Raw genomic sequence first — 22,426 nt, 5'->3', positions numbered from 1 at the left:
CTACGGGCAGTAGATGAACTTGTGGGTGAATAGTCTCAACTTTGTGAGGGAAATTTTATTATTCCTTTTCCTATTATATCATTGTATAATATGACTTTTCTTCAAACTAATTGTATCATTGAGAAGACAAAGATAAATACATAGGTGGAGGCAAATAAATTATAATTATGAATGGATGTGACTCAACAGGGTGAAGCAATGGTAGCTTTTATAGGTGTGTGGGTGGGGGAGGTTGGGTCAAGTGAAACACTAAGGGAGGGAAAAGGTTCCCTCAGGTGATTATTAAATTCCATTGAAGTCTGGCTTTAATACTTCATATTAGCGTGGAAGTGACCCTGGGTTTTTGAAAATTTTGCTAATGGAGTACAAGATTTACTAGAACCTACCAAATTTCAAGTATAGATTTGGTGATGTTTTGTTGTTTGAAGATTAATCTAATTGAGGGTTCATCAATAGTTTGGTTTCAGGATGAAGAATTTTTGACCATAGTAATAAGACTATTTATAAAATTCACAATGTTTTCAATCTCTTTGGAAGAGGTATTAACTTCTCCAATAAAATTACAGGTCCTTGAAACAGAAATATGAAGTCAATGCTTATGCTAAAACACAAAATTATTTCCTATTTTATTCTTTCTATAGATGTGAGTTATTGGTCTATAATCTGAATTTTCAATCATGTTAGAGACAGTACAAAGGAGATTATTAACAAAGTGATAAGTACAGAAAACGTATCTATTTTTTTCTCCTCTTTCATTAGCTACTTTCTTGGCCTATCTTTCCTGCCTCTCTCCCTCTTGGGTCCTCCATTTTTTTTCAGATAACACGCTATCCCTGAGTCTTATAAATATTTTTCCCTGTCCACAATTCTGCTGGTTGCTAAAAAATGTTTCTCCACATTTTCCATGAGGAAATCATCCTGATATTGTATCTTTATTCATTTGGACTGAGGAAATAGTCAATTTGAGAAAGCAGAAAACAGGGATTTGAACCATCTTTCATGGAAAAAAATATAATTAAAGGGATAATTTGTGAACACTTAGAAAGTAAGGACTTCCAAAAATGGTCACAAGATTAAAGAATGGCAATGCAGAAATAGTATAATTGAAATTCATTTATCTTGAAAAGAGAATTGGATTAAAGGAATCTTAAGAGATCAATTCTAGCACCCTCATTTTGTTGATGAGGAAACTGAGGTCCATAGAGAAGTGATGTACCTAAAATCAAATGGTATTTTTCTAGTCCCAAATAAGAGACTGAGGAACTGAGAGTCATAAAGATAAAATGACTCTGCTTAAGGTTATCTAGGATCAAATAGGTGATAAGTAGCTGAGCCAGGAATTAAGCTCAGATCTGATGACTCCAGATTCATTTTTCTCTATTACATATTTGCTTCTCTTTCTATAGACCTCTTTGGAAGATTTGGCTAGAACAGAGGTTACCACTGAACTCCTTAATTCGGAACTTTTACCCATGAGTTTATGCTAGCAAGGCACAGAAAGTGAGGAAAAAGTCAAATCAATGACTGGTCTTCTGGGTCATTAAGAATTCCTCAGGCAGAGGTCATAGAAAACCTACAAGATTACTATTTAGTCTCTGCTTTTGAATTATTTATGGAATATATATTTTTATTTTATCAACTGATACTATCATATATTGGCAGGTGTTCAACAATACCCCTGTATACAAATTTCTGAGTTACCTGTGTATTCCTTGCTCACTCCTAATACCTGGAAAAACAGTGGTTCTCCTAAAGACTGTCCTATTCTGATAACTAAAAGGGGTGCCTCATTATTGTTTAATGATGATTTACTTGTGACAGGAAAGCTTAGGGGATTGGATGGAGAAAGAGAGAATGCATTGATCTTGCCCATTGATCTTGTCTGTCTAAAGGCCCAAGTGCCCAGGCTGAGGTAGACCAACATAAATAAATGGTCCTAACCAGTAGATGGTGCTATAATGCCAGCGCCTTTGAATGGTGAAATTCCTAAGAAACCAGATAGTATACGGTAAAGTTGTGGTAGGAAGGATGAAAAAAGAGGGGGAGAGTGTTTTGTGAGTGGTCAATAATTTTATCACTTCAAATATTTAATAAAAAACAGCATGCTATAGTGGGGAAAGTATTAAGTTGATTTCAAGAAATGTAGAATCAAAGAACCTCAGATTTATAAGGAGCCTTAAAGATCATTTATTCCATTTTTATCTGAAACAGGTATGGACATATGGAGGGATTGAAGGCTATGATGAGAATAAGAATAGCTTTAGGGTAGTAAGGATTAAAATGGACAGAATGATAAAAGACTATAGAGGAAAGTATGTAGGAATTGTGAACTGGGACAAGACAGCTTAGTTTCTGGGAAAAGTGACTCAGAAACCACAGCATGGAAGTGACCCTGTTAATTTATAACAGCTAAGGCAGGAGGACATGTATAATTCTACTTTTTTCAACTAAATAAGTCATTTAGTGAATTATTTTTGTTAATTGTAACCAACCTAAATTGTGTATCAGATATAATAAACAAGCCTTAGAGAATTTATGGGCCAATCTTTCCTCATCCCGTACCATGTGAAAAATCAGTCTAAGAATGATAAAGTCATTGTGATATGGAATGAATCAATGACTGACACTGGCAATTGACTCCCTAGAATTTTAACTGGCAAGGGGCATTGAAGATGAAAACAATTCCTCATCTAATGTCTCAGTGTTTAGTAGGATATGCTAAGTAGTTTACCTGGAACGTTTGATGGGATTCAATTCTTATTTAAATAGGTTTTCAGTAAAGTTTTACACAAAGGAAGGGAAAATGCATGTAATATAACAAATCATCTTAAAGGGGTTATTTTAAAAAAATCTGAATTTAACAAACACCAAATTAAATGAGTATTTCTACTTACATACTCATGAAAGAGGATATGAAACTTCAGATCTTTCTTCTATATAGTTTGCTTTCAGAAATGTTCTATTTGTGATTTTTCTTAACTTCCTTCTGTTTTCTTTTTTGAATTTCAAGTCAGTGACTTTCATTCTTTTTTTCTTTCTCTATGCCCCCATGTCCTCCACTGCACCACTGATTTAAAAAAATAAGACCCAAATGAAAACAAATTCCTTGTGACAAATATGCATAATTAAGCAAAAATAGATGCCCAGACTGTGGACAAAAACCAATGTCTTCTGCATTTCGAGTCCATCATATTTATGTTGAAAAGTTGATTGCATATTTTATCAACTGTCTTCTGGAATTGTTGGTTATTGCACTGATCAGACAATGCTTTCTGAATTATTTTATTTTTAGAATGGAGTTATTAAATAGTGCCTTCTGACTCTCCTCACTTAAAAGAATTCTTCCCTGATGGGATTAAATTGGTAATCACTGAAATCAGCTCTTTTAAAAAACATGACTCAAGTAAACAATGAGAAAGTCTCATGATTTGGGATTGTAGCTTTTCTTTCAGGTTTGTGAGTCTTAGACTCAGACCCAGAAGCAACAAGAAAATGATGGTGTCAAAATACCTAAGAAGGTAGGGTGGGAAACAGTAAAAATGCCACTCAGGAAGTTCTGTGGCTCATGATGTCCAAGAGAGAAAGTATAATGGGGGTCAAGGCATAAGGTTTATACAGTCATTAATAATAGAACTTAAATGGACATTATATTTAATTTCCATGACAGCTTTAATTTGCTGGTTTAAATCTCATGAACATCTGGAAAAGCCACCTGCCCTTTTGTCCAAGGCACCAGATTATTACTTGTTCTTTGCCTTTGTAAAAGAGAACATATACTCCTATTGACCCTCAAAGAAGAATATGGGGAGGAATCAGAAGAGCTCCCAATACTGTACTGACACTGCCTAAGGTAGGGAACAAAGGAGTTGAAGTCATGACAGACTGGTGGACACAGCACGCCCTGAGGGTGTCATGGACTTGGGGTTCTACTTCCAGCTTTGTTTCTAATTCATTGGGGGATCCAGGAGAACAGAATCCAGTTTCTACTATTTAGAATGCTATTTATGTATATATGGGCAAATCAAACAATCTTCCTGGGCTTTGTTTCCTCAACTATAAAATGGGAATATATGTGAATTATGCACATTTGTAAATTTTAAAGCACCAAGTCAACATGAACTAGAAAGCTGCAGAAAAACTGATACTGACAAAATAGAATGGGCTCCCTTGGGTGAAAATGAAAGCAAGGAGAGCAAAAAAGAGCTTGCTTTTCTATTTGTACCTTAGATATAGCAGAGTGCATTTCACAGAGTAAGCACTTACAGCTTTCATTCATTTAATGAATTCTTCAGTACTACTGGATGCCCATTTGTTAGGAATGCCAAAGTGTATTTTCCTTTTCATTTACACATCTCTAAGACTCCTGATGTTAGTGTTTAACATCACCTCTCTGGGGACCATTTTCCTCATATTAATAAAGGATGGGGTTGAATTCTAAAGTCCCTTCTAGTTCTAAATCCTATGACCTATTGCTCTTGACTCAGTCCTTAGACAGTCCTGTGGTATGATCTAGCCTCACTCAACCTGCAGGCAAGTGCAAGCTGGTGACCCATAGAGGGTCTGTCCTGAGTATTTGGCAAAAGGGATGCCTGGAGAGAAGGGGAAGAGGAGTATTTTAAAATACAAATATTGCTGCAGGATTTGTTTATTTTTCATTAATTATCAACTAGAATATTATTAGCTAAAAACTTTTGGATTAGCTTTATCTCCATCTCCATTTACTAATTGCCCTGGTTTCCTTTAAACACCAATTAATAGTCCATCTTCAGGGAAGCGTTTCCCAACCTCTCTTAAGTCTAGCACCTTCACTCTCCTTAATGATATCTTATTTACCCTCAATATAGCTTGCCTTTGATTTGCATAATTTGTTTGCTTGCTGTCTATCCCATACACCTGTGAGCTTCTTGAGGGAGGGATTACCTTTTGACTCTGTATCCTCAGTTCTTATCACAATGACTTATAAAAATAGGAGCTTCATAAATGTTCATTGGCTATAAAATATTATATCATTTCTGAATGGTGGCACAAGTTGCTAGTCTCTGGAATGACTCCCCCCCCCCATTCTTTTTTATACTACTTCTATTATCTTTCAGTGTCTTCAAAACTACATAGGAAAAGTAAGGAGAATTACATTATGACTTAGTATCTTTCTACTCCCATATATCTAGACCCAGATTACAATGAATGAATGGATGTGTATACAGTTTCATTGTAGTCATTATATTGCTAAATTATATAATTTTCAATATAAATAGAAAAATCAAGGTATGGAAAAGATCATGGGTTTGTAGGTTATACAATAACCCTATGGCAGAATAGAACTCAAAAGTCTCATGAATCTAGTTTCCCAACCTTATTGCTTATTCAATCTTATATGTCTAAAGCATGTTTAACTAACTCATGAAGGGAAGAAAGAGCAGAGAATAGATGATTCACCAATAAGGAGGGAATTTTGCATTCTACTCTGGACTTTATTTTTTGTTGAATTATAATTCTGTTTTGAAAGCTTAAAAAAATTCTACAAATAAGATCCTTAGTAATCTCATAGTAATCTAATGATGGTTGTTATATATTGCTAATAAGAATGTGAAATTAAAAAAAACCTAGTATTTATATAGCATGATAAGATTTGAAAAATGCTTTATTATGTTATATTGTTTGATAAAAATTCTACATCTAGACTCAAGTTTTCTTATTTTGCTTACTAGAACAACTCAATAAATGAAAAATTTGTCTTCATCTTAGGAATTTATTATTCATTAGCAACCTGACTATTCTTTTTTGCTGAAAGTTTGAGAATATAGACTTTTGCCTCTACATAGTAAAATGCAGAGGAAAACTTTCAGTATTTGTTCTTTTACTGAAAGCTTGCAGTTAGGTGACTGGTCAATTAAGTCAATGACTTCCATGGAGAAAAGGAGTCACTTGACAGTTTTTCCAAGCATTCTAACATACAGTATATCATTCTTGATGCAGTCAACTGTGTTATTTGTTAAAACCAATAAACTTAATATGATAGTGGTTTCTTTCAGATAGAAAATGATGCATCAGCCTGGGGAATGATGGGTTGGCGTCTGTTAGCATGGATGTTTCAAGTTTGAGAGCTGGTATAATTACAACCTGCAGAGACAGAATCAGTAGCAATGAATAGACTCAAATATTTCATTTAAAAGAAAAAAATAGAAATTCATAACCCATGTGGTACTAAATACTACTAGTATGTTTCTTTTTCTTTCTTTCTTTCTTTTAAAGTGTAGCAGGTGGGGATCTTTTCTCTCCTGTAACTTCAAGTGTCTTATCACAAATGGTTGAGGAAACCTGTGTATTCTGCAGTCTATTACCCAAGTTGTTATCATGCCTGCTGGTTGTTTCATCATGAATTCAAAGAGCATCACCCAAAAAACTCAAGAGAAACAAGCTTACATCACAGAATTAAAATATTTAATGACAAAATTGGTGTTTGCAGGATTGATTCCACAGATCAAGTTGAGCTTGTCTCTAAAGAAAACAAACTATATTTCAAATCCTGGAGAATTTCTTGAGGAATTAATTACTGTACAACAGATATTGGCAATGTTACAGTTTGGCAAATTAGAGCAAAATCTACCTTTAAGATTACTTGTTTAGGACATTCTGCTAATAATTTCACATGAATGTGTGATCTTTGCTAGTCACAAAAGAAGTATTAAGACAGATTTCACCATAGTTTTAAAATCTAACACATAATCTTTTTTATTCTTTTCAGAGCTTAAAAAAGTTAACTACAGATGTTGTTACATTTTACAAATACATTCTTTAATATGAAACATTAATCTGTATAACTGAATACTTTCTGTACACAAATATCTAACAATACTAGTGAAAGAGGCTACAGCTAAGTTCCAGGAGGAAGCTACCACACTAGGAGTTTTCCATTAGGATGGTTTGGTTGTTGGTACAGTTTAAGAGTTTCATCAGAAATACAACATTCATATACAGTAGCAGGAATGTAGAAAATACAAGTTAAACTTTTTCTCCATAGCTCAGTGAATTGAATTCATCCCAAACCATCCATGTCTCTTTAAGCTCTTAGTCTTAGATCATGAGTAATACACAAATACTTTGTATTGAAACACCTTCTATAGAAGAGTTCAAAGTATTTCACATTTTTTCATGTGATTCTTCATGACATCCCTGGGAAGTGGAGATCAATATCCAATAGGAGTGGTGACATATTTAAGATATGGCTATAGTTATTAAGCAAACTGTTGTTAGAAATCAGAAAAGGGTTAGGCTAGGCTTAAAGAACTTTCAATAGGAAGTCCCCATTCAAAAGTATTCACAGGCTTTAAATCAGGAATGGAGAAAGGCATCTCATACTTTCATTTATGAAGACTAGGTACTCCTTAATCAATCTGGAAAGAATTTTACATTGTGTTATATAATCTTATCAACTCGTATCTTTCTGGGGTGGCTTAAGCAAATAATATGTATTGTTTGACTCCTGGCAATAGATTCCCGTAAAGTTTGGTTGACCTGTGTGTCTTTATATTTATCTTTTTTTTTATGTGCCAGCTGGGTGGCTATAAGGACAGAATCCAATTTGAAAATACATTACTATATATATATATATATATATATATATATATATATATATATGTGTGTGTGTGTGTGTGTGTGTGTGTCCATAAAATTGCATATCCTCTTCCCCCAGACCCATATTTAATGACCCTAAAAAAAACTATTTTGCTTATCTGTAGCACTTAGGATAGTACCTGTCACATAGTGGATGCCTAATTAATATTGCAGAATTAATGTTTGGGAAGGTTGTCACAGGTAAAAGTCTCTCTCTCTCTCTCTCTCTCTCTCTCTCTCTCTCTCTCTCTCTCTCCCTCTCTCCCTCCTCCCTTCTGTCCTCATTGGTTTTGTTTTAAAGCATTTTCCTAGAAAGTAAACAATAAAAAAGAAACCTGGTAAGCAAAGCAATTTATTGTGTCCTTTTATGATAAAACTGAACAGCCAAAGACAAAATATTAGGGGCAAAATATTTTGAAGACTCCTAACAACTCTAATAATCACCTATACAGTGAAATTTTCAAAATTATTTTCTATAATGTGTAGCATCTATGTCTAGCAATTTTTAAGGTCTCCAGCTTTGTTTTCTAGATATCAGGTCACTTATATCTTTAAGCTGTTAAAAATAACTAACTAAATTTTATAGAGAGATATCTTTACTGCATTGTCTCCCTAAGAGGATTGAAAATTTGTTCTCAGATTGTCTCTTTTCTGACATGCCAGCACTGTCAAAGAGATCTCTTTTCCAATAACTACATTTTTTTATGTCCTTAGCACTGCTTTATCAGTACATGTCAGAAGCTTAAATGGACATTAATAAATGCAGTGTCTTCTTTTTATGCAACATGAAAGGTTACTTGGATTCTACACCAAAAACCCTTGGGCTACACTAACTCTGGGCTCAATGCAGAGGTAGGAATGGGGTTTCGAAGAATCAAGCATTTTAAAAATCAATGCATTGAAATGAGAGTCTGGGAAGGTAAAGAAGTCTGGGATAGGTTGGGTAGCAAGTTCTCAAAAAGAAGGGTAGGGATCACTCTTGTACTTAACATTTTCATTTTCAGAATCTAAATTTAAGGTGGGATACGAATCTGAAAGTGATGGGAAAGGTATCTTGCCTATATGGCCTGAAGCCATTCTAGGGAAGGATATGAGAAGAGGTTTGTCAAAATCCTATGATGAAAATTACATGAAACAAAATAGCAAAAATAAGTAAAAATAAAATCAAGAATGCACAAGGAATTATGATAATCTCTCTAAAATGGACAGTTTCATGGAAAGAGAGGAAAAATCTATTAAAAAAAATCTGGATCAGTTGATTCTTTATTTTGTGTGTGTGTGTGTGGCGGGGGGAGTTGGGGGCCATTAGGGTTAAGAACTTGCCCAGGGTCACATAGCTATTAAGTGTCAAAGACAAGATTTGAACTCAGGCCCTCCTCACACCAGGGTTGGTGCTCTATTTATTTACCATCTAGGTTCCCCACATCAAATTCAAATTCTTGATCAAATTCAAGCCCTTCCTTAGAATAAAAATAACATTTGAAGGAAGTCCAGAATGGTAGATAGGAAGTCAGGCTTGGAAGCAGGAAGATCAAGGTTTAAATTCTTTCTGTGATTCATTTTGGGTACGTGACCCTGGACTAATCACTTAACCTCTTATGTCCTATGCATTTGTTTAAGACTAGAACAGGTGGCCCTTTCCATCAGCTAAGGAAGAACTTCATGGCAAAACAAAACCAAATATGGGAGATTGATTAAAAAAAAAGATATGTACCCTAACTCTTAATTCAGAATCATAACATGGAAAAACCTGGGAGGAATCATAGAAATCATTCAGTCAAATTTATATTTTATCTAGATTTCCCCTCTATATTATTACAACCAGGTAGTCTCTAGCCTTTGTTTGAAGGCTTCTTGTAGTACATGGAGATTTAGTCCTCTGTGACACATGCAGCCCAAGTTCCTATCTAAATATGTTGGAAAAATGCTGCCCCTTAAGAATGAGACAGACCCTATCATGCCCATATCTTAACAAATGTCCACCACTAAATGCTTGAGGCCTGACTTCTCAATAATTTTGCTGTAACCTAAAAGTTTTCACCTAGAAGAATGCTAAAAGCCCTTTAATGACAAGACACTTTTTAGAAATTACCCAAACTACTAAGGTTTTATTTAGAAGACAAAGATCTAGCAAACAGGTGCCTTCCATTTCTCAAAATCTTTTCTTGTCACTTCAAAAAGAACTGACTTTCTAACCTTGGAAATAGTACTTTGGTTATTTCATTCTTATGGCTTATCATACAGTCACATTTCTGTGCTAATTCATATATTGTTCTAATCTCTCCTACTAGATTATAATTGGGCAGTGGATGAAGGACTGGACTTGAGAGCAAAGAAAAACTTAGCCTCAAATTTCTTCCCTCTGACTTTTATTGAGAAACTCTGGGCAAGTCTTTTAATCTCTTCATTTCAGGCAAATTCAAATTTCTTATCCACTAAGTCACAGATGGGCTAATCAGGGAGTCTCCACTTTGAAAGTTCTCATCCTTATTCAACTCTATCTTCTCCAACAGCTACTGGAGGGCAAAGGAATCATATGTCATTATAACTACTCTCCCTATACCTAGTACAGGGAAACTATTCAATTATATATGACAATTTTCCTTAAGTCTTTAATTTCACATTTATAGTTCTCACAGTAAAGTAAAAAAAAACATTCTGGAAATAAGTAGCAGAAACATTGAACCTGCAATACAGAAAGTAGAATCTTATCTGCAATTCTGCTTTGCTTTTTGGAATGCTGGTGATGGCTCATGCAAAAGGTAGCTAGGCAAAGAACAAAATCTATGACTGCTGTTTCCCTTGATAAATCCAATTGTTTTACATAAATAGAGACTTTTAATGTCCCAGGATACAGAATTCTAACTTTCTAATTCTGCTAACACTAGCTACAAAAACGAGGGAAAAAATTAATCACTTTTTGAATTTTATTTTCATACAGAAACAATAACATTTGATGTAGCCAAATTAAAATGTCTTCCTGTTTCATACCAAGGAAAAAACCAGGTTTTGCCAGTTTTCACCCTGTTCAAGTTATTTGGTCCGATTTTTCATTATCTTCCTTAAAAATAAAACAATCTAAGACATTTTGGGGGAAAAAATACCAAAAAAAAATTCTCCTACCCTCAAATTGAAGATAGTGCAGCATTTCTTAAGGTCACTACAGAAATATAAAAACACAACATCTCGCCCTTCCCTCCAGTACTGATGTCTGAAACAAAAGACAAACCAATTTCCAATGAATTGGCAACAAGAAGCAGGTGGAATTTTAGAATTCTTGTAAAAACTGTTGAATCAATCTTTTCCATTTCTCTTGGGAGGGTCATCAAGGGTAGGCAGTTAATTGCTTCAGCACTTATGCTTCATGGCGAGCTGGCAGGAAAGAAAGAATTAAAAAAAAGGAGAATGAAAAAGCTGTCTTGGGAAACAAAGTGGGGGAGTATAATGTATAACATCTCTATCTTTATTAGAAATTTTTCTTGAATTTAGTCTTTGTAGATAAGTTAATGCATAGTATTTTTTACTGCTTCCAATACTTCTTAGTGCTTAAATGGCAACTTGCATCTAACAAGTCCAAGTTGACTTTCTTATCTTTTATCATGTCTTCTTCACATTTCATAAGCACAGATTAAATGACTTATTCAAGGCAATAGGAGGTACTCATGAAAGGGATAATACTAGAACTTGTGTCCTGACTCTTAGGCTAGTGTTGGAAGCTGAGAATTTCTTCACTATTTGGCTCTATGCTCTTTCCAAATTAAATTCACATGACTCCATCTCATGCACATTACACTCTAGTAAAACCATCTATTGAGTCTTATCTATAACTGATAGACCATCCTTGGAATATTTTCTCTCATCTTGACCTTTTGAGTTATCTTTTTCCATTCAAGGCTTAGTTCAACAAGCCTTGTTACCTCCTGCAAGATTCTTGATTCCTTCATTAGTGGTTGCTTTCCCATTCTTCTCCACCATGACAAAATTTCTTGGTATTTATTTTATATTTACTTATGTGGGTACATGATTTCTTCTAGCAAAATCTAAGCTCCTTGGTGCAGGGATTGTTTCATTTTTGTCTTTGCAACTCTAATATGTAACAATGCCCAGCACATTATAGATACTCAAAAATGCTTGAACTAAATCATCTTAAATTTGACTCTTCACTGATTTGTTATAAAATACTAAGAATGAACAAAGGGGATGGAGAGGGAACCTATATATCCTTCACTAATTAATCTATTAATTCTCAGTTTAATGAGATTATTCAAGCTAGTACAATATGTTTGATAGTTAAATCATGCTATTGACAAAGGTTGAACAATAGCTGGAAGCCAGACCTTGATTTCTGCTTCCAGTGGTATTTAAGAAATGCAGTCTATTGAAATATCAGATCTTTACAAATGGGAGTACCAAATGCCATTCTATTTGTCAACAGTTTCCCAAACTTAGCTGGGCCCCAGGGCTATTCATTTAGGAAAAAATTAGATTTGGGTGCAGGATACAGATTTCATCTAAATGTGTCTCAGAGTCATGTCCTTCCCCAGTGAGTAAGGCTATGAACAGGAAGGCAGAAGAAGAAATCCACTTAGAATTCTGTGAGTGACCTGAAATTCCTATCAGAGGGCTGATTGATGAAGTAGAAAAGACTGAATTTGGATTTAAGAAAGACCTGTTTTTGACTTGAATCACACTCATGTGTGGTTATGGGTGAGTCACAACTTCATACAAAAAAAGAAATAATGTCAGTCATTGTTATTGGGAACAAGAACAAATTGCTTCTAATAGGAGCAGAGTCAACAGAGTGCTAGGCCTTGAGTCTTGGGTTCAAATCTTGCTTTTGGTATTTACTGGTTATGTGGCACCCTGCAATGTACTTAATTTCTCTGTGCTTCAGGCAACTCTAGGACTTATTTACTAGGTTATTGATTGGTGGCATCCAAATTGGTAGAAATTTACACATTAGACTTTATGATGAAGAGATAACACCTTTTCTATTTATTTCTCATCATTTGAAACCCTTTGTTCTAAGGATGAGAATTCAGTCCCCTTCAAATGATAATTTTTATATATCTGGTATAAAACTGAGCCAGAATCACAGTTTCAAGTTAAGGGGAAACACCAAACCAGGCAGAGGTTTGGATAATTGGAGGATTACAACCACAGTAGAAAGTTAGTTTCCATAGGAATTTCTGTATAAAGCCCAATTCTGTCAATGCTGAATCTGAACTGGAATTTCTTTAATGTTAACTTTAGAAATAGAATGTGGAGAGCAACACTGCATAAAGAAAAGAATACAGCATTAGGAATAAGGAGAACATATCCCAGTGCTGGTTTTGTTTCTCATCAGTTGTGTGACTCTGCTCAAGTCATTAAGCCCTGTGAGTCTCAGTTTCTTGTCCCTAAAATGAATGGGGTCAAATGAAGTAGTTCTTGGGGTTCCAGGTCTAACATTCTAGGAATTACTGGGAGAATGTAAGGCAGGGTCCAGACTAGCATAATTCTTTTGAGAGCAGCTGCCTTTGGCACAGTATCCTGAGGAAGAGGTAGAAATGGAGACTGCGATTCCCTTTTTGCTCAGCAAACAGCATTAATAGCACGTTATACTTACCAGTGCTTTGTAGTTTGTAAAAGTCTTTCCTCATAACCACCCCTATGATGTTGGCAATTCAAGTATTACAAGATGCAATTCCCATCTAACAGAGGAGAAAACTGAAGCAGAGAAGTTAAAGTAACTTGCCCAGGGTCATAAAACCACCCAATGGTAGAGGTGGGCCATGCATTACTATTATTACTATTTTATTTTATTTTAGGTCTTTTTTTTTCTTTTTTTGGTTTATGCAGGGCAGTGGGGTTGGGATGACTTGCATGTCACACAGCTGGGTGATTGTTGCATATACGGGGCCAAATATGGGCTTGGGTGCTCCTGGCTCCAGGGCTGGTGCTCTGTCCATTGTGCCACCTGGCCATAACTACAATCATTACTATTATTTTTTAATTTTAATTTTAATTTTTTTCTCTCCTCTTTACTTTATCACTCAAGTGAGTCTATATTTTAGGGGGGTAATTTTGTTTACTCTTAAACAAGAATATTTTATTCATGTATATAAAAAAACATTGTACAAAATGAGAATAAATATTAAATAAAAAAACAGGTTCAGAATGTTTTCACTAAACACTCTCTGCCCTCTTTGCCCAGCAATGCCTGGGAATGTTGGATAGAGTAGATCTCAACCATCTTTTCTCCTCCAAGGAGGATCCTATTAACACTACAACTGCTGACTCACTAGCCTTACTGAGCAAGGTCCACAAAGGCATTGCATACTCTGCAACTTGGTGATTTCAGAGCAAAGAAAAAGTGAACATACCTCCCCAAGTGATTCTATTATTTGGAGTTGTGCTACATCTTTAGTTCAGGAAGAAAGTACACTTCCTCAAATCAGATTATGAAACTGGATGTGGGGTGAGACTAGTGGTAGGGGGCAGAGATAACTTAATTCTCTACCCCTTCTGTAGGAGACAACAGTAAGGCTATCAATATGAGCTCCATCCAGTAACAGGTCTGGAAGACTAGGTGTCTGAGAAATTCTCTATACATCTTAAAGAATATTCCTCAATGTTCACTTGTATAACATCACTGTGCAGCTAAAGTTTGGGAAGGTGGTGGGATGAGTGAGGATGGGAGAGGGGAGAATTATTCCAATTAAACTCCAGGATTAGGTGCCTTATCAGATTTTTCTGTCCTCTTCTCAGAGAGTGCAGTTTGGGGATATTAGTAAATACAACCCACCCACTATGAGTCAACCTAGCCAACACTGGTTGGGGATGGGGGGGGGGTGGAAGGCAGGGGGCTACACATTCTCTAGACCCTTACCTGAGAACTAGTCCCAGGAGGAAAGGTCACTGGGCTAGTAAAAGGACATCAATCTTGCCAGCTCACACTGGCGGTTCTACCTCAGAATTTATGAGTCTCAGTCCCTGGGAAGATAGATATTCCATCTTTTTGGATATAAGTTTGTTTATTAGAGAACATTTCCAATGCTAGGATGATTCATAAGTAAACATACTAATTTTAAAAAGTTGCAATTGGCTTTGCAATGTTCTTCCTCTCTTGTGTGCCTATATGCTTGTTCTCTCCCTCTGTTTCTGTCTCTGTCTCTCTCACCCCCCCCCATGCAGTAAAGAATGAAGCAGCACCCCCCCCCCCAGAAAATATAAATTAACTAATTTTGGCTGGTACTAATGACTCAATAATCCAGACCAGAGATCTCATGGTCCTCAGGTGTTTCATAATGTTCTGTGGACTGTTCTATTTTTAGGGAGAACTGCCCTCAGCCTCTCACTCTCTTTTGAATTTGGCAGGCATGTTTAAATTGACAAAGCCTCCACCATTCCACCCTCTCCATAGCACTCTGACCCACAGTTTTTAACCATCAGCAGTTTTTCCTAAAACCTACTGAAGTCTCACATCAGGTTCAGCAGGAATAGGGTAGGTTAAGTATAGCAGGAATTAACTAATTCTTAATTAAGAATCATAAAAAGAATTTCAACAAATCATTCTTTCTGTTACACTTGGTTTTCTGATCTGTAAAACATGGGGTGTGTGTGAAAAAAGATAACCTTTTAGGCTTTTTGCAAGTTGAAAAATCCTATAGCACTTGGTTGTATAAATCAGAGATTCAAGATAATAAGTAGGCTGGTTGCACAGAAATCTATTAAGCCAGTCTGGAGAAACACATAATAAGATCCCTTTTTGTTTCAGTCTCTACATTTTTAGGTCAGGTTTTATCAGTTCCTAAACTATTGTTTTGTACCTGATAGAAAGAGAAAACTAGTAGGTCACTGACTTTATAATAAGCCTTCACAGAAATGAAAGACAGCTGAGTTATCTCCCTTCAAACCTACCCTCAACATTTGAAACTTTCTTCCTTTCCTATTTTCCTTCCCTTTGACATCACTTCAATTGTGATTATGCAAAATTAAACTATGAAGATAGGCTTTTGAATTTCATCATTGATTTTTTGCACCATTCAAGACCTAAGGGAAATAGGGGCAAAAGGAGCTTGGAGAGACTTGCCTGTCTCAACTTTCAGGCACTGCAGTAAAGGGAAAAGGTGTGGACAAATTCTGGTTTGACCACTTGTGTGACCTTGGACAAGTGCTTTCACACTTCTCTGGCCCTTTGTTCTTTTATGTAGAAAATGAGGTGTTGGATCCAGTCCAGTGTCCTTCCTAGCTCTAATTTTATCCTATCAGGATGTATGTGCCTTTGAACTAATCAATCAACAACAATCAATCACAACAACAATCACCATGAACTAGGAACTATGCTAGAAACTGGCAATACAAATGCATTGAATCAAAAGAATTTCTATTCTTAAGGAGCTGAGAAATGATAGGTGTCATATTTTCAGCAGGACTGGCTGCTATTCAATTCTCTCCTTCAAATGTGCAATAAGAAAAGAAGGATGCAACCAGCAATATGCAAGTGAATGTCTGACAAATGAATCTTTGGGAGGGAAATGTGAGACACACATAATTTTAATCTTCATTATTTGCATTTTCTTATCACTTTCTTAAGTCTGGACAACCAACAAAACAATATCCAAGCCTGATAATAATAATAATAAGTATTTATTTCATAATAATATTTTTATGAAATAAATAATTGATAATAACAATAGCTAACATATATAGTAGAATATTTGTCCTTCATTTCCAAAGAAGACTACAACATTGAGGAGGTGACGCCATGACAATCATGTAAATTGGATCTGAGTGAGGGAGATGCAGAGCTAAGTCACCAGCCTCACTTTCTCCTCCAGTCACCTGGGACAATGGCCAGATATGAATCAGAACGATGATGGCCCTGGATGTGGGACAATCAGTTAAGTGACTTTCCCCAGATCACACAGTTAGTAAGTGGGAAATGTCTGAGGCCGGATTCGATCTCCTGGCCTCCTGAATCCAAGGCTAGTATTCTATCTACTGCACCACCTAGCTGCTCTAGTTAATGTTTATATGATGCATTCTAAGGCCCTCTACTAAATGCTTTACAGTGAACTCATTTAAGGTTCCAATAACCTTGGAAAATAGCTGCTATCATTATCCCCATTCTACAGATGAAGAAACTGAAGCAGATGGGAGTTAAAGTGATTTACCAGTAAGTATCTGAAGTTTAATTTGACTTGCAGTCTTCCTGAAACCAGGTCCAATGATCCATTTCTTTGAGCTACTTAGCTATTTCTAACATTTGCTAATTTTTTTTTTGTTTTTGAAAGGCAGTGGGGTTAAGTGACTTGTCCAAGGTCACACAGCTAAGTAATTATTTTATTATGTGTCTGAGGCCAAATTTGAACTCAGGTTCTCCTGATTCCAGGACCATTGTTCTGTCCACTGCACCACCTAGATGCCCCTATATTAATAAGCTTTTACTGAAAATTTAACAACCAGTTTCCATAGCTAATAGGAGTTGGCTCTGGCACAATCCAGGATTCAGCAATTCAATTGAGAATAAGGCATATTGCTATTAGGTGGGACAATGGATAAAAAATTGGGCTAGAATCTGAGTTCAAATTTGGTCTCCAACTCTTAGTATTGGACCAATAACAATTTCTCTGTACTTCAGTTTTCTCAACTGTAAAATGGGTACAACAATAGTACCTACTTTGGGGAAGCTAGGTGGTGTAGCAGATAGAGCCCTGGGGTCCTGGAGTCAGGAGGACCTGAGTTCAAATCTAGCCTCAGACACTTAATAATTACCTAGCTGTGTGATCTTGGGCAAGTCAATGAACTCCATTGTCTTTGAAAAACCAAATAATAATAATAATGATGATGATGATGATACTAGTACCTACTTCATAGATGAGGAGCAAATGGAACAATATTTACAATATGCTTAACACATGCAGATGCTAAACAAATTCTTGTTCCTTTCCCTTCTCTAAAACCTTAGGCTTATGCCTTTGAAAAAAATGTTATAGGAAAAGAAGCCTGGAATAATCCAGAGGTTATTCACCAGGATCAAATTCCACACACAACTTTTAGGCCTAAAAAGTCTTTTTTTTTTTTTATTAGCAATTTGTAGTTTCCCTCTTATTTCTTAAATTTTCTCTTCAGTAAAAGCATGATTATATAGTGGCAGAGTTGGGATTAAAATTCCAGTCCATTAGCTCCAAGTGAGATCTGATCATAAAGGCCAGTCCACAAGCCTAATATTTTAGTTAAAATTATGAGCAATAGGGGTAGTCAGGTGGCACAATGTATTTAGAACACTAGACCTGAAATTTGAAAGACCTGGGTTCAAATGCAACCACAGACACTTGCTAACTGTGATCCTAGGCAAGTCACTTAATCCTGTTTGCCTCAGTTTTCTCATCTATAAAATGAGTTAAGAGAAGGAAATGACAAACCACTCCAGTATTTTTGCCAAGAAAACCTCAAATGGACTCACAAAGAGTTGGACACAACTGAAATGACTGAACGACAACATGTACAAAAAATCTTCCTAGACTATGTTCTCCACTGTCTTAGGGAAACTTGATGTTTCTTCCAGCACCCTCCATGTAATAGATGATAAATGTTTGCTGATTTGTTTACTTGAAAGTTCTTGATGAATCAAGTCCTATTCATTAGCTGGACTAGCTTGGTCTTCAACTAGACTTTCAACACATCTACTTAACCTATTGAAATATGGATTCTTTTTTTCCTATGCTGTCATTTAACTTTTTTGCTTCTGTTGGTAGAATTTCCTGATTTGGGAGTACTCTAGCTTAATGAAATTTCAGTTCTAGGCTCTATCCCTAACCCCTTACCTGATAGAAAATAAATACTCAGTCTTTCCAGTTTAAAAAATGGCTGTTCTTAGTGAATGGAGTTATCCTGGCAGATTTTGGCTTATAAAAGTAGAAACAAATCTTGGCAAGCAGCACTGTAATAGCCAAACAACTTCTAAGGTTTCAGCAATAAAGCACCAGGAATAGCTGGGCTCCTTCCTGAGTGATGCAATACCAAAACTACTTTTTCTAGGGCTTCTTGTATGCATAGCAGAACACAGAATGAGAATCCAAAAATGCCTCTTAGGAAAGAGACAGTAAATAAAAAGGAGAGAAGAATCCGTGGCTTCTATCAAGTGTGTGCCAACATAACGATTGGGAGTCCTTTTGGGGCAGATTATAATCCCATGCCTTAATACTTTAGTCCCCAAATCTCTGGGTAGGGGCAAAAGAATGATCCTATGTGGAAGCTTCAAAGGTAGGGAGAGTGAAGGGGAGACAATTATAGGACAAGGTAGAGGAAATTGATGCAAATAAAATCTAAACAATACATGTTTGATTTATTGTACAAGAGATGGGGAAAAATTTTTGTTTAACATATTTCAAGATATATAACAAATACTCAAGGACAGATTCTTGGCACAAAAAGGTTTCGGTAACAAGGTTGACCAGTGACTCAGAGACTCCTTGGAAATAACCAAGAAGCCAAAGGCAAGTTCCTTCACCCTGATGAATCTTACCTTGTGGGCAGTTTCAGCAAACTGCTGGGCACTGTTCTTCATGTCCTCTGTTTTTTCTTCAGCTCGCCCTAATCTTTCCCCACGCTCATTCAAGGCCTGGCTGGCCTTCTGCACTGCACTTGTGACACTATCTGCTGCTGAATGAAGTATGCTGTTTCCTGAAGTAGACAAATAACAATAAATAACGTTGGTGATGACTCACGATTCACACTGACAGAGCAATTTTAAGTTCTCATCATGTTTTCCTCCCAATGATCTTATGGAGAGAAGTTCCATTTTCTAGTTTGAGGAAACAGCTTCCTCAAATTAAGTGACCCAGCTGAGGTCATATAACCAAGGAGAGGTACCAGGATTCAACTATGCCATCTCTTGGTCTAAGTACAAAGTTTATCTATTATACTGCATGGTTACATCAGGAGCTTACTTCAAAAACAAGTAAGTGATTTGGCCCTTTTAGATGGGAAGTTAAGCTTTAGAAATAAATCAGGCAGATTAGGATGGGCCCCTGACATTTTCAAGATTCATGAGTACTAATTAATTGTTCCTAGGAGTCTGAAAAGGATAACATTACTTCTTATTCCCAGGAAGGAAATTCATTCAGTGACAGACATTGGTAAATACTAAAGCCCATCTCCTGAACCTTGAGGTGTTAGACATTAGATATTTCAATTTTAGGTGGCCTGCCAGAGGGCATTCTGTTTTTGAGGATGAGAGTGGAGGAAGAAAAGTATTCCAAAGGATGACAATTTGAACATAAGAACTTATAATATAAAGTAAAATACCATTGGGTAGGAGTATATAACCAGACAGTGACAAAAATAAGATAGCTTGTAACTATAAATTCACTCTACTTTTCTTATATTAGGCTGTGTGGGTCAACCATAATGAGAGTAAATTAAAAAATTACCTTTATGGTATTCATTTATAAATTTTATGGAGTCATAGAATTCTAAAATTGAAAGTGCTCTTTGAGGCCATTAAGTTCAATTCCAATTCCTTCTCTTACCCGCCCCCCCCCCCCCATTGGTCATTTAACCTCCACTTGAATACCTGGGTTACATAAAGAAAGAGAGATGGATTTGAAGTTAGAAAAACGAATTCAAATTTTACTTCAGATACAAGCTATGAAAGTTGGGCAAGTCATTTAACCTTTCTGTGTCTCAGTTTCCTCATCTGTAAAAATGAAGGAGTTAAGACAGTGGCCTTTAAAAGCACTTCATCCCTAAGTCTGTAATCCATAACCTCTAGTGATGAGGAAGTCAGTACTTCCTGAGGCAGCCTACTTCACTTTGAGATAGTTCTAATAGTTAAAAAAGTTCTATACTTTCAAAAAATTAACAAACCCTTTATTAAACACTTACTAGGAGCCAGACACTGTGCTAAGTGCTGGAGATAAAAAAGAGATAAAAAATAGTTTCTGCCCTCAAGGAACTTACAACAAAGGAGACAACATGCAAACAAATATATACAGAACAAGCCATAATCAAATTAAGTAGACAGTAATTAACAGAGGAAAGGCAGATGAAATAATTTATTTATGAGAGTAAGAGATACTGAAGAATCCAGGATGACTCCTGGACTACCAGTCTAATGGATTGGGAGGATGATGTCATCCTCTAAAGTAGCAAGAAAGGTAGGAAGGAAGAATGGTTGTGGGAAAAGATAACAAATTCTGTTTTGAACATGTTGAGTTTCAGATATTTATTGGATATTCAGTCAAGACATCTGAAAGGTAATAGAAAAATGGGGGTGAATCTTTAAGTACACAGATGGTAATTAAATCCATGGAAATTGATGAGATCAAAAAATAAAGAAGTAACAAGAGAGAAGAGGTCTCAGAAGAGGATCCCAAGAAGCACCTAAGTTTAGAAGGTATGCTCTGAAGAGGATCTAGCAAAGGAAACAGAAGAAGCAGATAAAATAAGAATCTGGAGAAAGCAAGTGTCCTGAAAACTTAGAAGAAAACATCAAGGAGGACAGAATGATCAACAGTGTCAAAGACTGTAGAGAGGTTAAGGAGAATGAGGATAGAGTAAAGGGGCAATGGATTTGACAGCTAAGAGATCACAAAACTTTAGACAAGGTTTTGATGGAAATATAAAGTCAGAAGCCTGATTGTAAAATAGTGGAAAGAGAAAGTGAAACCATCTATTTTACATGGTCCTTTGAACAAGTTTAGAACCACAGGGCAGAAGTGATAGAGGATTTTAGCAAGAAAGAAAGGATCAAGTGATGTTTTTCCAGGACAAAGGAGAAATGAGCGTGTTTGTAGACAGAAGGGAATGAACCAGTAAATGGGGAGAGATTGAAAATAAATGGACATCTGGAATGTCAGAGGGAACAATCTGTTGGAGAAGACAGGATAAAATGGAATGCTTGAACAAATAGAGGGCTTAGCCTTGTTAAGGAATAAGGTCACTTCATGTGAGAAAAAGCATAGTTCTTGAGTGATAGGAGATGAGGAAAGTGAGAATAAGAGGAACCTTACAGTGAATGACCTCAAGTTTTTACTGTAAATAAGGCAAGTTTCTCAACTGAGAGGGTGGGAGTAGTGAGAATCATGGGAGATTTGAGAAAGGAGGAAAAGGTTTGGAAAAGCTGCCTTGAAGAGTGGGATAGTGAGTTGATAAGAGAGGTATACTAAGATTGCCAGGAAGTAGTGAGGACCCAATCAAACTTGTGTAACGTAAATTTGTAGTGAATGCAATCACAATAGTTCAGTGTTTTTCTCCATCTTCATTTAGCATCATGTTTGTAGGAGTGAAGGAGGCAAATAGTTTAAGTGATAGGCTAATGGGGTTAGACATTCAGGAGAAGAGGACAGCAAAGAATTGAACTGATTCCCCAAGTGTCAAAATGAGAAGAGAAAGTGGTTATTGCAGGGGAATTCTCTTGGGAGAGAATGGAAGGGTCAAAGGATTGGAAGTCATGGCTTTTATCCAAGAATATTTTGTTCCAAATAAGAATTTATAGCTATTTCAAGGTAAAGATAAACAGTGAAACTATGTTTTATCTCAATTTAGGTTTTTTCTCCCCAATCTCTGCCATATGAACAAAGGGATATTAGCAGAAACTGATTATCACTCTGTGTTAGCAGGAAGAAAATAAGAAAATCAGATTTTGAGAGTGAATAGAATGTTCCATATTCAACAATTACAGACATGAAAGTTAAAAAAAAAACTGCAAAACTGCAAAAGGATCAAACTTTCCAGGACTCCCAATTGGGAAAGTTAACAGTATAATAATAATAATAATAATAATAATAATAATAATAATAATAATAATAATAAACAATGCTAA

The 22,426-nt window shown here is 36.0% G+C and overlaps 1 protein-coding gene across 2 annotated transcripts in view; it reads right to left on the bottom strand.

Annotated features, from left to right (window-relative positions):
- Positions 1–6,424: 6,424 nt before the first annotated feature.
- STXBP6 (syntaxin binding protein 6) overlaps positions 6,425–22,426 on the bottom strand; it is a 363,404-nt gene continuing 347,402 nt past the window's right edge. For both annotated transcript variants that reach the window (XM_074235402.1, XM_074235403.1), the window contains exons 5-6: positions 19,127–19,284; positions 6,425–10,986 (exon numbers count right to left, since the gene is read on the bottom strand). In XM_074235402.1, coding sequence (XP_074091503.1) covers positions 10,963–10,986; positions 19,127–19,284 — 182 coding nt within the window. In that variant the 3' untranslated portion in view covers positions 6,425–10,962. The remainder of the gene's footprint in view (positions 10,987–19,126; positions 19,285–22,426) is intronic.

Source organism: Macrotis lagotis, chromosome 4 (genome assembly GCF_037893015.1).
Source record: "Macrotis lagotis isolate mMagLag1 chromosome 4, bilby.v1.9.chrom.fasta, whole genome shotgun sequence".
Classification (NCBI taxonomy): Eukaryota; Metazoa; Chordata; class Mammalia; order Peramelemorphia; family Peramelidae; genus Macrotis; species Macrotis lagotis.
The sequence above is the reverse complement of the archived record's forward strand: the minus strand, read 5'-3'. Positions and strand labels throughout refer to the sequence as shown.